At 57.9% G+C, this 15,389-nt stretch overlaps 1 protein-coding gene across 10 annotated transcripts in view; it reads left to right on the forward strand.

The window, feature by feature from the left end:
• Positions 1-15,389, forward strand: part of SCRIB (scribble planar cell polarity protein) — a 233,147-nt gene that overhangs the window by 162,120 nt on the left and 55,638 nt on the right. For 7 of the 10 annotated variants that reach the window (XM_088459378.1, XM_088459384.1, XM_088459385.1 and 4 more), the window contains 3 exons: positions 7,626-7,976; positions 11,756-11,830; positions 12,239-12,286. In XM_088459378.1, coding sequence (XP_088315504.1) covers positions 7,626-7,976; positions 11,756-11,830; positions 12,239-12,286 — 474 coding nt within the window. The remainder of the gene's footprint in view (positions 1-7,625; positions 7,977-11,755; positions 11,831-12,238; positions 12,287-15,389) is intronic. The other 3 variants (XM_088459380.1, XM_088459387.1, XM_088459388.1) reach the window with 3 other exon arrangements.

The raw sequence follows: 15,389 nt of genomic DNA on the forward strand, positions 1-15,389 counted from the left end.
GTGGGGGGTTGAGCTGTGTGTTCCCTGTGGGAAGTTGGGGTGGGGGGATGAGCTGTATGTTCACCGTGGGCAATTGGGGTGGGGGGGATGAGCTGTGTGTTCCCTGTGGGCACTTGGGATGGGGGGATGGGGTTGTGTGTTTCCTGTGGGCACTTGGGGTGGGGGCTGGGCTGTGTGCTCCCCGTGGGCACTTGGGGTGGGGGGCTGGGCTGTGTGCTCCCCGTGGGCACTTGGGGTGGGGGGCTGGGCTGTGTGCTCCCCGTGGGCACTTGGGGGTGGGGGGGATGGGCTGTGGGCACTTGGGGTGGGGGGATGAGCTGTATGTTCTCCCGTGGGCACTTTGGGTGGGGGGGATGAGCTGTGTGTTCCCTGTGGGCACTTGGGATGGGGGGATGGGCTGTGTGTTTCCTGTGGGCACTTGGGGTGGGGGGCTGGGCTGTGTGCTCCCCGTGGGCACTTGGGGTGGGGGGATGGGCTGTGGGCACTTGGGGGTGGGGGGATGAGCTGTGTGTTCCCTGTGGGCACTTGGGGTGGGGGGATGAGCTGTGTGTTCCCTGTGGGCACTTGGGGTGGGGGGGATGGGCTGTGTGTTCCCCATGGGCACTTGGGGTGGGGGGATGAGTTGTGTGTTTCCTGTGGGCACTTGGGGTGGGGGGCTGGGCTGTGTTCTCCCCGTGGGCACTTTGGGTGGGCTGTGTGTTCCCCGTGGACACTTGGGGTGGGGGGGTTGGCTGTGTGTTCCCCGTGGGCACTTGGGGTGGGGGGATGGGCTGTGGGCACTTGTGGGGGGATGAGCTGTGTGTTCCCTGTGGGCACTTGGGGTGGGGGGATGAGCTGTGTGTTCCCCGTGGGCACTTGGGGTGGGGGGATGAGCTGTGTGTTCTCCGTGGACACTTGGGGTGGTGGGGATAGGCTGTGTGTTCCCCGTGGGCACTTGGGGTGGTGGGGATAGGCTGTGTGTTCCCCGTGGGCACCTGGGGTGGTGGGGATGGGCTGTGTGTTCCCCGTGGGCACTTGGGGGTGGGGGGATGGGCTGTGTGTTCCCGTGGGCACTTGGGGGTGGGAGGATGGGCTGTGTGTTCCCCATGGGCACTTCGGGTGGGGGGATGGGCTGTGGGCACTTGGGGTGGGGGGATGGGCTGTGGAATGTGGTGCTTTTCTGTGAATGTGTCATTCCCTGGGTCAGGTTCTATTCCTGCATCTTGTCTCACAGCTGCCATTCCAGGCCCCTCTGAATCACAGGGGGGGTCTCCTCCTCCTCCTCCTCACACTATTTTTGGAAGCTGTAGTTTCTGACCACCCTCTCGGTGAAGTAGTGTGAGGACATAGACGGACAGTTAGCACCTCGGAAGCTGTGAGTACCCCCGTGTGTTCCCCATCTGTCCTCTCCTGCTGTGCCCTGGGGCATGGGGCTGCCTGTATACCTGCAGTAGTGACGGCTGATTACAGATCCTCCTCTATCAGTGTCTGTGTAGGGTGTCAGGGGTCCTCCTGAGCTTTGTCCTCGCTGCTCCTGGACATATGTTATAGAGGACAGGGGTGGGCTATAGACAGAAGTGCTGGCTGAGGTTTTCCTGCGTGTGCACCTGAATGGCCGGATATCATTTAGATGTCTCCAGACACCTGGCGGAATCATGGCCCATGTCCTGAAAGTCCGTTTCTGCGGTTTTATGCCGTGTTTGTCTGTATGTTATAGGGACAATCGTGAGTAATGCAGCCTCTCCGTGTAATAGGAAGCGGTGGTATTATAGGGATGCTTGATATGTACAGAGGGCAGGCATTATATGATCTCGCTCCAGGTCAGGGTCCTGTTAGTAACTTTATATTTGTGGTTAGGTGGCCTCGCCGGCGTTGTCTGATGTCAGTTCTGCTTCATGGTATACGGCTCAGTGTAAGTAATGTCCAGCTCTTGGGCGGATGGCTTAGGTGACCTCTAATAGGGGTTATGTCAGCGGCTTCTATATATAACCCTGTTGTGTCGCAGATAATGGCTGTATCTGTACAGAAGAGATTATGGAGGACGGTAGTATATATATTAGTAAGGGGGCCATGGATCTGCGGCTATAGGGGCCTTATTCTCCTACGCTGTGGGAAAGTTGGAGCCCGGTTTTGATATGTAGAATAAGTGAGAACAGCGGTTTGTGGTGACTTTATGAGACCAAGTTTGTGTATTGTTGCTCTGAGCTGTGTGTGATGTGACCTTGTATCCCGATGTGGTGTCTCACAGGCAGAAGCTACACTATGCTCCTCTTTCTTATGATGCTCTACCTCCCTCCCGCCCTCCCTCCCCTTCTCGTTATCTCCCTCCCTCCCCTTCTCGTTGTCTCCCTCCCGCCCTCCCTCCCTCCCCTTCTCGTTGTCTCCCTCCCGCCCTCCCTCCCCTTCTCGTTGTCTCCCGCCCTCCCTCCCCCCCTTCTCGTTGTCTCCCGCCCTCCCTCCCCCCCCTTCTCGTTGTCTCCCGCCCTCCCTCCCCCCCCTTCTCGTTGTCTCCCGCCCTCCCTCCCCCCCTTCTCGTTGTCTCCCGCCCTCCCTCCCCCCCCTTCTCGTTGTCTCCCGCCCTCCCTCCCCCCCTTCTCGTTGTCTCCCGCCCTCCCTCCCCCCCCCTTCTCGTTGTCTCCCGCCCTCCCTCCCCCCCCTTCTCGTTGTCTCCCGCCCTCCCTCCCCCCCTTCTCGTTGTCTCCCGCCCTCCCTCCCCCCCCTTCTCGTTGTCTCCCGCCCTCCCTCCCCCCCCTTCTCGTTGTCTCCCGCCCTCCCTCCCCCCCCTTCTCGTTGTCTCCCTCCCCCCCCTTCTCGTTGTCTCCCTCCCCCCCCTTCTCGTTATCTCCCTCCCTCCCCTTCTCGTTGTCTCCCTCCCGCCCTCCCTCCCTCCCCTTCTCGTTGTCTCCCTCCCGCCCTCCCTCCCCTTCTCGTTGTCTCCCGCCCTCCCTCCCCCCCTTCTCGTTGTCTCCCGCCCTCCCTCCCCCCCCTTCTCGTTGTCTCCCGCCCTCCCTCCCCCCCCTTCTCGTTGTCTCCCGCCCTCCCTCCCCCCCTTCTCGTTGTCTCCCGCCCTCCCTCCCCCCCCTTCTCGTTGTCTCCCGCCCTCCCTCCCCCCCTTCTCGTTGTCTCCCCGCCCTCCCTCCCCCCCCTTCTCGTTGTCTCCCGCCCTCCCTCCCCCCCCTTCTCGTTGTCTCCCGCCCTCCCTCCCCCCCTTCTCGTTGTCTCCCGCCCTCCCTCCCCCCCCTTCTCGTTGTCTCCCGCCCTCCCTCCCCCCCCTTCTCGTTGTCTCCCGCCCTCCCTCCCCCCCCTTCTCGTTGTCTCCCTCCCCCCCCTTCTCGTTGTCTCCCTCCCTCCCCCCCTTCTCGTTGTCTCCCTCCCTCCCCCCCCTTCTCGTTGTCTCCCTCCCGCCCCCCCCTTCTCGTTGTCTCCCTCCCGCCCCCCCTTCTCGTTGTCTCCCGCCCTCCCTCCCCCCCCTTCTCGTTGTCTCCCGCCCTCCCTCCCCCACCTTCTCGTTGTCTCCCGCCCTCCCTCCCCCCCTTCTCGTTGTCTCCCGCCCTCCCTCCCCCCGCTTCTCGTCTCCCTCCCTCCCCCCCTCCTTGTTGTCTCCCTCCCTCCCCTCCTTGTTGTCTCCCTCCCTCCCCTCCCCCCCCTCCTTGTTGTCTCCCTCCCCCCCCTCCTTGTTGTCTCCCTCCCCCCCTCCCCTCCTTGTTGTCTCCCTCCCTCCCTCCCCTCCTTGTTGTCTCCCTCCCTCACTCCCCTCCTTGTTGTCTCCCTCCCTCCCCTCCTTGTTGTCTCCCTCCCTCCCTCCCCTCCTTGTTGTCTCCCTCCCTCCCCTCCTTGTTGTCTCCCTCCCTCCCTCCCCTCCTTGTTGTCTCCCTCCCTCCCCTCCTTGTTGTCTCCCTCCCTCCCCTCCTTGTTGCCTCCCTCCCTCCCCTCCTTGTTGCCTCCCTCCCTCCCCTCCTTGTTGCCTCCCTCCCTCCCCTCCTTGTTGCCTCCCTCCCCTCCTTGTTGACTCCCTCCCTCCCCTCCTTGTTGCCTCCCTCCCTCCCCTCCTTGTTGCCTCCCTCCCTCCCCCCCTTGTTGTCTCCCTCCCTCCCCTCCTTGTTGTCTCCCTCCCTCCCCTCCTTGTTGTCTCCCTCCCTCCCCTCCTTGTTGTCTCCCTCCCTCCCCTCCTTGTTGTCTCCCTCCCTCCCCTCCTTGTTGCCTCCCTCCCTCCCCTCCTTGTTGCCTCCCTCCCTCCCCTCCTTGTTGCCTCCCTCCCTCCCCTCCTTGTTGTCTCCCTCCCTCCCTCCCCTCCTTGTTGTCTCCCTCCCTTCCCTCCTTGTTGTCTCCCTCCATCCCTCCCCCCCTCCTTGTTGTCTCCCTCCCTCCCCTCCTTGTTGTCTCCCTCCCTTCCTTGCTGTCTCCCTCCCTCCCCGTCTCCCTCCCTCCCTCCCCGTCTCCCTCCCTCCCTCCCCCCCCGTCTCCCTCCCTCCCTCCCCCCCCTCCTTGTTGTCTCCCTCCCCTCCTTGTTGTCTCCCTCCCTCCCTCCCCACCTTGTTGTCTCCCTCCCTCCCCTCCTTGTTGTCTCCCTCCCTCCCTCCCCTCCTTGTTGTCTCCCTCCCTCCCTCCACTCTTTGTTGTCTCCCTCCCTCCCTCCCCTCCTTGTTGTCTCCCTCCCCTCCTTGTTGTCTCCCTCCCCCCCCCTCCTTGTTGTCTCCCTCCCTCCCTCCCCTCCTTGTTGTCTCCCTCCCCCCCCCTCCTTGTTGTCTCCCTCCCTCCCCTCCTTGTTGTCTCCCTCCCTCCCCTCCCCCCCCTCCTTGTTCCCTCCCCTCCCCCCCCTCCTTGTTGCCTCCCTCCCTCCCCTCCTTGTTGTCTCCCTCCCTCCCCTCCTTGTTGTCTCCCTCCCTCCCCTCCTTGCTGTCTCCCTCCCTCCCCCCCCTCCTTGTTGTCTCCCTCCCTCCCCTCCTTGTTGTCTCCCTCCCTCCCTCCCTGTTGTCTCCCTCCCTCCCTCCCCACCTTGTTGTCTCCCTCCCTCCCTCCCCTCCTTGTTGTCTCCCTCCCTCCCTCCCCTCCTTGTTGTCTCCCTCCCTCCCCTCCTTGTTGTCTCCCTCCCTCCCTCCCCACCTTGTTGTCTCCCTCCCTCCCTCCCCACCTTGTTGTCTCCCTCCCTCCCTCCCCTCCTTGTTGTCTCCCTCCCTCCCCTCCTTGTTGTCTCCCTCCCCCCCCCCTCCTTGTTGTCTCCCTCCCTCCCCTCCTTGTTGTCTCCCTCCCTCCCTCCCCTCCTTGTTGTCTCCCTCCCTCCCCTCCTTGTTGTCTCCCTCCCTCCCCTCCTTGTTGTCTCCCTCCCTCCCCTCCTTGTTGTCTCCCTCCCTCCCCTCCTTGTTGTCTCCCTCCCTCCCCTCCTTGTTGTCTCCCTCCCTCCCCTCCTTGTTGTCTCCCTCCCTCCCTCCCTCCCCTCCTTGTTGTCTCCCTCCCCTCCTTGTTGTCTCCCTCCCTCCCTCCCCTCCTTGTTGTCTCCCTCCCTCCCTCCCCTCGTTGTCTCCCTCCCTCCCTCCCCTCCTTGTTGTCTCCCTCCCTCCCCTCCTTGTTGTCTCCCTCCCTCCCTCCCCTCCTTGTTGTCTCCCTCCCTCCCTCCCTCCCCTCCTTGTTGTCTCCCTCCCTCCCCTCCTTGTTGTCTCCCTCCCTCCCCTCCTTGTTGCCTCCCTCCCCTCCCCTCCTTGTTGCCTCCCTCCCCTCCCCCTCCTTGTTGCCTCCCTCCCTCCCCTCCTTGTTGCCTCCCTCCCTCCCCTCCTTGTTGCCTCCCTCCCTCCCCTCCTTGTTGTCTCCCTCCCTCCCCTCCTTGTTGTCTCCCTCCCTCCCCTCCTTGTTGTCTCCCTCCCTCCCCTCCTTGTTGTCTCCCTCCCTCCCCTCCTTGTTGTCTCCCTCCCTCCCCTCCTTGTTGTCTCCCTCCCTCCCCTCCTTGTTGCCTTCCTCCCTCCCCTCCTTGTTGCCTCCCTCCCTCCCCTCCTTGTTGCCTCCCTCCCTCCCCTCCTTGTTGTCTTCCTCCCTCCCTCCCCTCCTTGTTGTCTCCCTCCCTCCCTCCCCTCCTTGTTGTCTCCCTCCCTCCCCTCCTTGTTGTCTCCCTCCCTCCCTCCCCTCCTTGTTGTCTCCCTCCCTCCCCTCCTTTTTGTCTCCCTCCCTCCCTCCCCTCCTTGTTGTCTCCCTCCCTCCCCTCCTTGTTGCCTTCCTCCCTCCCCTCCTTGTTGCCTCCCTCCCTCCCCTCCTTGTTGCCTCCCTCCCTCCCCTCCTTGTTGTCTTCCTCCCTCCCTCCCCTCCTTGTTGTCTCCCTCCCTCCCTCCCCTCCTTGTTGTCTCCCTCCCTCCCCTCCTTGTTGTCTCCCTCCCTCCCTCCCCTCCTTGTTGTCTCCCTCCCTCCCCTCCTTTTTGTCTCCCTCCCTCCCTCCCCTCCTTGTTGTCTCCCTCCCTCCCTCCCCTCCTTGTTGTCTCCCTCCCTCCCCTCCTTGTTGTCTCCCTCCCTCCCTCCCCCCCTCCTTGTTGTCTCCCTCCCTCCCCTCCTTGTTGTCTCCCTCCCTCCCCTCCTTGTTGTCTCCCTCCCTCCCTCCCTCCCCTCTTTGTTGTCTCCCTCCCTCCCCTCTTTGTTGTCTCCCTCCCTCCCTCCCCTCCTTGTTGTCTCCCTCCCTCCCTCCCCTCCTTGTTGTCTCCCTCCCTCCCTCCCCTCCTTGTTGTCTCCCTCCCTCCCTCCCCTCCTTGTTGTCTCCCTCCCTCCCCTCCTTGTTGTCTCCCTCCCTCCCCTCCTTGTTGTCTCCCTCCCTCCCCTCCTTGTTGTCTCCCTCCCTCCCCTCCTTGTTGTCTCCCTCCCTCCCCTCCTTGTTGTCTCCCTCCCTCCCTCCCCTCCTTGTTGTCTCCCTCCCTCCCTCCCCTCCTTGTTGTCTCCCTCCCTCCCTCCCCTCCTTGTTGTCTCCCTCCCTCCCTCCCCTCCTTGTTGTCTCCCTCCCTCCCTCCCCTCCTTGTTGTCTCCCTCCCTCCCTCCTTGTTGTCTCCCTCCCTCCCTCCCCTCCCTCGTTGTTTCCCTCCCTCCCCTCCCTCCTTGTTGTTTCCCTCCTCCCCTCCCTCCTTATTGTTTCCCTCCTCCCCTCCCTCCTTGTTGTTTCCCTCCTCCCCTCCTTCCTTGTTGTTTCCCTCCCCCCCTCCCTCCTTGTTGTCTCCCTCCCTCCCTCCCCTCCTTGTTGTCTCCCTCCCTCCCTCCCCTCCTTGTTGTCTCCCTCCCTCCCTCCCCTCCTTGTTGTCTCCCTCCCTCCCCTCCTTGTTGTCTCCCTCCCTACCTCCCCTCCTTGTTGTCTCCCTCCCTCCCCTCCTTGTTGTCTCCCTCCTCCCCTCCCTCCTTGTTGTTTCCCTCCTCCCCTCCCTCCTTGTTGTTTCCCTCCTCCCCTCCCTCCTTGTTGTTTCCCTCCTCCCCTCCCTCCTTGTTGTTTCCCTCCTCCCCTCCCTTCTTGTTGTCTCCCTCTCCTCCTTGTTGTCTCCCTCCCACCCACCCTTCCCTCCTTGTTGCCTCCCTCCCCCCCTCCCTCCTTGTTGTCTCCCTCCCTCCTTGTCGTCTCCCTCCCCCCCACCCCTCCCCTCCTTGTTGCCTCCCTCCCTTCTCTCCTTTTGCACCTGTTGATCTTGCAGCTCCCTCTGGGAATGGATTCGGCCTACTCTCCAGTCCCGGTGCCTGTGGCCCTTGTCCACCCTGTCCCTACAGTCATAGCCAATGGCCCATCTTGCCTTCCTGCCCTTCCGGTTGCCTCACCACTCCCAGCTGTTCCGACCTCCCCTGAGCCGGGGGAGGCTGGAACCCCCCTGAGTAACATGGAGTCGGAGGAGGAGGTGCTTGTGGACTGCCAGCCCCTACTTTTCAGTGAAAACCCATTCCTGTTGGCCAACAAGAAGCGGCCAGGGGCCAGCAGCGTCGCGCTAAGTGGGCCGCCCACCGGATACGGAAAGTCGGGGGTACTGAAGACCACCGTGTACTCCAAGAAGGCAAGCAACACATTTGTGTGTGTTTGTGCACGTGAGGCGTTTCCACATGTGTAGCATGTACATCACGTGTGAGCTAGCATTCACATGCTAAGCATACTTATAGTGCACGCAGTTGGACATACATGGCTGTAACACGGAATGTAACATGCAGTCTGTTCCCAGTAGAGCCACGTTCTTGTTTAGCCCGATGCTTCATGACCTGGTCCTGTGGAACGTTTGTGGATTTATGTGGTGCGTTGTGTGACGTTTGTGTTAATGCACAACAGCGCAGACCTTTCCCTGTGTGGTGCTTCTGGCTGCTCGTCACACTTTCCTGCTTTTAGCTGTCAGTTGGCGTGGAAACCCCAGCGCCCCAGTGGCGGAATCCTGACATGAGAACCGTCGCTGCCCGCACTGACCAACAGTCCGATAGATGTCTAGTGCGATGCCGCTGTATAGCGAACTGTCTTCATTGTCCATCGCTCGCTGCTCCACACTCACCGCTGTTTGCCGTATCACCGAGTGATCATTATTTTGTGTAACTATTGTGCAGCTTGTAGGTTGTGTGTGAGAATTATGTGCACTGCTGTGTGATGTACAGGAAACCTTAGCGTGTTATATACTGTAGATCATATATGTACGTGTTCAAGCATCAGCACAGTATGTGAAATAATCTCATGGAATTGACTGTACAGGGCGGAGCATGAACGGGAAACTTCGCCTTATGCCTAAACACCAGCGTGAAACACGAGACAGAGCTTTGGTTGGCGTTTCCCATCCTTGCGCTATACGTTTCATGAGCGATCATTATGTAGCAGGGGTCAGACTGCTTCTTTATATACGTTTCGCTGAAGCATCTGTGACGGTCCTGCCTGTGCGCAGGCTCCCCTCTTGCTGACGCTGCCTGGAGCCCGGTTTAGGAGACGTTCCGTGTCGCCCCGGTTTAGGCTGAGGCTCTCCAGCAGGTGGGAGGCAGCTGTCGTGTCGCTGCCGAGTTTATATCGTGTGTTGATGCAAATGGTCGGAGAGGTACGAGGTGGGAAAGCCCGAGCTCTATCCTTGCAGGAGGACACAACGCTGGAGGGGGGATGAGGGGGGAGCAGTGAATTCCAGAGGTAAGGGGACGACGTCGTCATCCGTATGTATAGATTATAGTGGTAGATATATCATAGTGTGGAGAGAGAGAAAACACCAGCCAATCAGCGTCTGTCATTTTAAAAGCTGTGTTTGAAGAATGACAGTTAGGAGCTGATTGGTTTGTGATTCATCTCTCTCCACTTCATCTCCCCAAATTTTGATGCCTCTCCCCCATAGTGTGTGGTGCGCCTGTGGCTCCCGGAAACTGAAACCAGGGGCCACATTGGAACTCGGGGCTCAGACAGGTATTGCCGGCAGCGGCACCTATGACGGGACAATTTGAGAACCTATTAATAGTAACCTGATACATTTCAGTGGCCACACGTGAGGCCCTCTAACCTTCAAAAGGGCCACATCGAAATGTAAGTTGCTACAATACATTTAATAAAAGAAAGATCCCACAAGCTCTTAGTATAAATGCCCTCACTCGCCCCAAAACTCCCAACTCAGACCTCACTATACCTGCCCCTCGCCCCAAACACCCTCAGACATCTCTCTACCTGCCCCCCCCACTACTCGTCCCAAACACCCCTCAGACCTCACTATACCTGCCCCTCGCCCCAAACACCCTCAGACATCTCTCTACCTGCCCCCCCACTGCTCGCCCCAAACACTCCTCAGACCTCACTATACCTGCCCCAAACACCCTCAGACATCTCATAACCCTCTTCCCCTTTTGTCACTTGCCATAAAACACCACTCAGACCTCTCACTATACCTGTCACCCCCCACTCGCCCTGAACTCCCCTCACATGTCTCACTATAACCCCCTCCCCCTTTTGTCACTTGCCAAAACACACCCCTCAGACCTCTCACTATACCTGTCCTCCCTGCCATTCGTCCTGAACGCCCCCCAGACCTCTAACTATGCTTGCCACACCACCACTTGCCCCAAAATACCCCTCCGCCCTCTCACTATAACCCCCTCCTGCCACTTGTCCCAAAACACCCCTATCCCTCAGACCTCTCACTATAACCCCCTCCCCTTCCTGTCACTTTCCCCAAAACACCCCTCAGATGTCTCACTATACCTGCACCCCCACCACTCGCCCTGAGCACCCCTAGTCCTCACTATTGCCCCTCCTGGCACTTGCCCTAAAACATCCCTCAGACCTCTCACTATACCTGCCCCCCACCACTCGCACCAAACACCCCTCAGACTTCTCACTCTACCTGCCCCCCACCAGTTGCCCCAAATACCCTTCAGATCACTCATTATACCTGCCCCATTCACACCTCTCACTATACCTGCCCCCCACCACTCGCTCCACATACCCCTCAGACCTCTCACTATACCTGCCCCCCACCACTCACCCAAAATACCCCTCAGACCTCTCACTATACCTGCCCCCCACCACTCACCCCATATACCCCTCAGACCTCTCACTATACCTGCCCCCCACCACTCACCCAAAATACCCCTCAGACCTCTCACTATACCTGCCCCCCACCACTCACCCCATATACCCCTCAGACCTCTCACTATACCTGCCCCCCACCACTCACCCAAAATACCCCTCAGACCTCTCACTATGCCTGCCCCCCACCACTCACCCAAAATACCCCTCAGACCTCTCACTATACCTGCCCCCCACCACTCACCCAAAATACCCCTCAGACCTCTCACTATGCCTGCCCCCCACCACTCACCCAAAATACCCCTCAGACCTCTCACTATACCTGCCCCCCACCACTCACCCAAAATACCCCTCAGACCTCTCACTATACCTGCCCCCCACCACTCACCCCATATACCCCTCAGACCTCTCACTATGCCTGCCCCCCACCACTCACCCCATATACCCCTCAGACCTCTCACTATACCTGCCCCCCACCACTCACCCCATATACCCCTCAGACCTCTCACTATGCCTGCCCCCCACCACTCACCCCATATACCCCTCAGACCTCTCACTATGCCTGCCCCCCACCACTCACCCCATATACCCCTCAGACCTCTCACTATGCCAGCGACTCACCCCAAACATTCCTCTGATCTTACTATACCCCCCTCTGTGGTAGAGGTTTGGGCCCCTTCCTTATTGTGTGGGCAGAGCTGTAGGGGTCCAGGGGAGCTGATCTCCTTTCTTTGTTAGTTTGATATTAGTGCATAAGGCAGAGACTAACCCTGAAGAACTCTGGATAATGTTTATTATTTCACATTTATGTTGTTGTCCGTCTTTCCCATTATGCTGCAGAAACCTGTACCTCTCAGGCTTTCTGCCAGAGTATGCTGGGACTTGTAGTTCTACAACAGCTGGGTAGCCAGCGATTGTCTCCCTTTTTTATATTTATATATAGTGAATGTTTGTGTTGTCTAGCCTTCGCAAAACGCACGTGGAAATGGTAATATAGAGAACTGTCTCACTTGTGACGCAGTGATACTAAGCAGCGTCTCTCCCGCCATTCTGTACTCCATGTCTATACCGTGTAACGTCGCCAATCAGTGACGCTCCTTATGTATGGTATATATTGCGATGTATTATAGGAGTGGGCAATATAAATTACTCATTCCTGGGTTGTTACTGGTGTTTGGTAGAAAAGCACTTTCTAGTAGAATCATAATAGTGCATCAGTTCTAAGTCCCAAATATTACGTTGTGACCCCCTGAGTAACATACTGTACTTCTGTAATCTGCATTTTATCTGTTCTCTGTCTTACAGACGCCGTCTGGGGACTTCACAACTGGGACCAAACGGGAAACCCCCTCTTCTCCCTGCTCCCCGAGTGCACAGCAGGTGAGATTCCACTGACCTCTGCCCGCAGCGATCCCCACACTGACCTCTGCCCGCAGCGATCCCCACACTGACCTCTGCCCGCAGCGATCCCCACACTGACCTCTGCCCGCAGCGATCCCCACACTGACCTCTGCCCGCAGCGATCCCCACACTGACCTCTGCCCGCAGCGATCCCCACACTGATCTCTGCCCGCAGCGATCCCCACACTGACCTCTGCCCGCAGCGATCCCCACACTGACCTCTGCCCGCAGCGATCCCCACACTGACCTCTGGGAGGGCAGGGCTGACCTCTGCCCTCTGGGACAGACCAGCACAGTGGCACATACATTTTGTGAATATCTTTGCTGCCTTCATGTTAGTGTTTCTCCCATTCTCTGTATAACGCATTACTTTATCCACTGTGTCAGGCTGCCCCACCCCGGTCCTGTCACCTTTCTGGCAGGGAGACGCGATTTGTAAGTTATGCTGTGTTCTGCATCTGGCTGTGCATCCAGCGGAGCCTGTATATGGCTAACACCGGCTCCCTGTTACATGCATAATATAATATGATGATTTATCATCCAAGGGCTCCTATAACTTTATAGAGCAACGTGTGCTGTGAATAAGTCTGGTGCCTGTAACGCAATGGTGCAGCTCTGGCATTCAATGTAATGTCAGTTTGCCAATCGGTCAGCATCAGTGTTACGGTTAGAGAGCAGGACAGGTGACGGCTCAGTGTTATGGTTAGAGAGCAGGACAGGTGACGGCTCAGTGTTATGGTTTGAGAGCAGGACAGGTTACGGCTCAGTGTTACGGTTAGAGAGCAGGACAGGTGATGGCTCAGTGTTATGGTTAGAGAACAGGACAGGTGACGGCTCAGTGTTATGGTTAGAGAGCAGGACAGGTGACGGCTCAGTGTTACGGTTAGAGAGCAGGACAGGTGACCTCTCAGTGTTATGGTTAGTGAGCAGGACAGGTGACGGCTCAGTGCTATGGTTACAGAGCCGGACAGGTGACGGCTCAGTGTTATGGTTAGTGAGCAGGACAGGTGATGGCTCAGTGTTATGGTTAGAGAGCAGGACAGGTGACGGCTCAGTGTTACGGTTAGAGAGCAGGACAGGTGACGGCTCAGTGTTACGGTTAGAGAGCAGGACAGGTGACCTCTCAGTGTTACGGTTAGAGAGCAGGACAGGTGACCTCTCAGTGTTACGGTTAGAGAGCAGGACAGGTGACGGCTCAGTGCTATGGTTAGAGAGCAGGACAGGTGACGGCTCAGTGCTATGGTTACAGAGCAGGACAGGTGACGGCTCAGTGTTAAGGTTAGAGAGCAGGACAGGTGATGGGTCAGTGTTACGGTTAGAGAGCAGGACAGGTGACCTCTCAGTGTTACGGTTAGAGAGCAGGACAGGTGACCTCTCAGTGTTACGGTTAGAGAGCAGGACAGGTGACGGCTCAGTGCTATGGTTAGAGAGCAGGACAGGTGACGGCTCAGTGCTATGGTTACAGAGCAGGACAGGTGACGGCTCAGTGCTATGGTTAGTGAGCAGGACAGGTGATGGCTCAGTGTTATGGTTAGAGAACAGGACAGGTGACGGCTCAGTGTTATGGTTAGAGAGCAGGACAGGTTATGGCTCAGTGTTATGGTTAGAGAGCAGGACAGGTGACGGCTCAGTGTTATGGTTAGAGAGCAGGACAGGTTACGGCTCAGTGCTATGGTTAGAGAGCAGGACAGGTGATGGCTCAGTGTTAAGGTTAGAGAGCAGGACAGGTGACTGCTCAGTGTTATGGTTAGAGAGCAGGACAGGTGACCTCTCAGTGTTATGGTTAGTGAGCAGGACAGGTGATGGCTCAGTGTTATGGTTAGAGAACAGGACAGGTGACGGCTCAGTGTTATGGTTAGAGAGCAGGACAGGTGACGGCTCAGTGTTACGGTTAGAGAGCAGGACAGGTGACCTCTCAGTGTTATGGTTAGTGAGCAGGACAGGTGATGGCTCAGTGTTACGGTTAGAGAGCAGGACAGGTGACCTCTCAGTGTTATGGTTAGTGAGCAGGACAGGTGATGGCTCAGTGTTATGGTTAGAGAACAGGACAGGTGACGGCTCAGTGTTATGGTTAGAGAGCAGGACAGGTGACGGCTCAGTGTTACGGTTAGAGAGCAGGACAGGAGACCTCTCAGTGTTATGGTTAGTGAGCAGGACAGGTGACCTCTCAGTGTTATGGTTAGTGAGCAGGACAGGTGATGGCTCAGTGTTATGGTTAGAGAACAGGACAGGTGACGGCTCAGTATTATGGTTAGAGAGCAGGACAGGTTACGGCTCAGTGCTATGGTTACAGAGCAGGACAGGTGATGGCTCAGTGTTATGGTTAGAGAACAGGACAGGTGACTGCTCAGTGTTATGGTTAGAGAGCAGGACAGGTGACGGCTCAGTGTTACGGTTAGAGAGCAGGACAGGTGACGGCTCAGTGCTATGGTTACAGAGCAGGACAGGTGACTGCTCAGTGCTATGGTTAGTGAGCAGGACAGGTGACGGCTCAGTGTTATGGTTAGAGAGCAGGACAGGTTACGGCTCGGTGTTATGGTTAGTGAGCAGGACAGGTGACGGCTCAGTGTTACGGTTAGAGAGCAGGACAGGTTACGGGTCAGTGTTATGGTTAGAGAGCAGGACAGGTGATGGCTCAGTGTTATGGTTAGAGAGCAGGACAGGTTACGGCTCAGTGTTACGGTTAGAGAGCAGGACAGGTGACGGCTCAGTGTTATGGTTAGAGAACAGGACAGGTGACGGCTCAGTGTTATGGTTAGAGAGCAGGACAGGTGACGGCTCAGTGTTACGGTTAGAGAGCAGGACAGGTGACCTCTCAGTGTTATGGTTAGTGAGCAGGACAGGTGATGGCTCAGTGTTACGGTTAGAGAGCAGGACAGGTGACCTCTCAGTGTTATGGTTAGTGAGCAGGACAGGTGATGGCTCAGTGTTATGGTTAGAGAACAGGACAGGTGACGGCTCAGTGTTATGGTTAGAGAGCAGGACAGGTGACGGCTCAGTGTTACGGTTAGAGAGCAGGACAGGTGACCTCTCAGTGTTATGGTTAGTGAGCAGGACAGGTGACCTCTCAGTGTTATGGTTAGTGAGCAGGACAGGTGATGGCTCAGTGTTATGGTTAGAGAACAGGACAGGTGACGGCTCAGTGTTATGGTTAGAGAGCAGGACAGGTTACGGCTCAGTGCTATGGTTACAGAGCAGGACAGGTGATGGCTCAGTGTTATGGTTAGAGAACAGGACAGGTGACTGCTCAGTGTTATGGTTAGAGAGCAGGACAGGTGACGGCTCAGTGTTACGGTTAGAGAGCAGGACAGGTGACGGCTCAGTGCTATGGTTACAGAGCAGGACAGGTGACTGCTCAGTGCTATGGTTAGTGAGCAGGACAGGTGACGGCTCAGTGTTATGGTTAGAGAGCAGGACAGGTTACGGCTCGGTGTTATGGTTAGTGAGCAGGACAGGTGACGGCTCAGTGTTACGGTTAGAGAGCAGGACAGGTTACGGGTCAGTGTTATGGTTAGAGAGCAGGACAGGTGATGGCTCA

The sequence above is a fragment of the Taudactylus pleione genome, unplaced genomic scaffold (assembly GCF_031769625.1).
Source record: "Taudactylus pleione unplaced genomic scaffold, aTauple2 ptg000907l, whole genome shotgun sequence".
NCBI classification, from domain to species: domain Eukaryota; kingdom Metazoa; phylum Chordata; class Amphibia; order Anura; family Myobatrachidae; genus Taudactylus; species Taudactylus pleione.